The 964-nt window shown below is 68.9% G+C and overlaps 1 protein-coding gene across 1 annotated transcript in view; it reads right to left on the bottom strand.

Annotated features, from left to right (window-relative positions):
* The window catches only part of CELSR1 (cadherin EGF LAG seven-pass G-type receptor 1), a gene marked incomplete at its 3' end in the record, with an annotated part of 131,659 nt that overhangs the window by 26,332 nt on the left and 104,363 nt on the right, over positions 1 to 964 (bottom strand). Inside the window, 1 exon segment of the mRNA XM_015570733.1 lies at positions 188 to 351. Within this exon segment, the coding sequence (XP_015426219.1) occupies positions 188 to 351 (164 nt within the window).

Genomic DNA, 964 nt, shown 5'->3' with positions numbered 1-964 from the left:
CAGCCGGCCCAGCAGGGTCACTGCCCCCCACAGTGCAGGACCCCAGCCCCCGAGAGCAGCACGCCCCAAGCCCGGCTCCGCTCCCTCCTGGACACGCCCGGCTTCGGCTCCAGGGACGTCACTGCCCGGGCGTGGAGGTGGCCCTCCGTGTGGCCCCGCCCCTGACTGCCCGGCGGTCGTGCCCTACCTGCCCTGGTGCCGTTGTTGGCGATGAAGCCGGCCATGTCCACGCTCCTGCCGTCGATGGACAGGTTCCGCATGCAGCCCACGAACTGGCGGCTGCGCACGGGGAAGTCCTCGGGCAGGTTGGGGACGCCCCCCAGGAGCAGAGGGCCCGTCAGGTCCAGGGACCTGCGGAGGAAAGACAAGCTCGGTTTCGTCGGGCGGAGGCGAGAGGGAGGCACAGGGCCCAACACGGCTGTGATGTCACGTGGCCTCTGCTGCCACCACGCGCATCATCTTGAATGTCAATCACTGAACAGGGGCCTGGGAGGCAGGGTCACAGGTCAGGACACAGGCGGGTCCGACTTCGGTGCCGCGTGGCGCCCGGCTCCCCGTGCCTCGGCTCCCTGGCACTCACATCAGATCCTGACCCCCCGGCGACCGCCCACCGAGTCCTGCTCAGCGCCTGGCCCAGTCCACGTCAAAACAGGACGTACAGTGCCAATTAGCGGTGCGACCTTCCCCCGGCCCTGATGACCCTGAAGGAAGGTCACAGCCAACCAGAACCCCGGTGCTGCCCGAGCAGTCACGTGGCCTTGGCCGGGGTCAGGTCTCTCCGGGCACGGCTTCCTGGTCGGTCCCAGGGGCTCGGCGCCCCTCCCTCCCAGCTGGGACGGGTGGGGGAGGAGAAATAGGCACGTGACTGCCCCACGCCCACAGCAGCGCGATCACCCCCCGGGGCTGGTCTGGACATGGCTCTGGCAATTACATCTAAAGGGACAGACTGTGGCCCGGCCGGATA

Source organism: Myotis davidii, unplaced genomic scaffold (genome assembly GCF_000327345.1).
Source record: "Myotis davidii unplaced genomic scaffold, ASM32734v1 scaffold67, whole genome shotgun sequence".
NCBI classification, from domain to species: domain Eukaryota; kingdom Metazoa; phylum Chordata; class Mammalia; order Chiroptera; family Vespertilionidae; genus Myotis; species Myotis davidii.
This window is presented reverse-complemented; position numbering and strand designations above follow the sequence as displayed.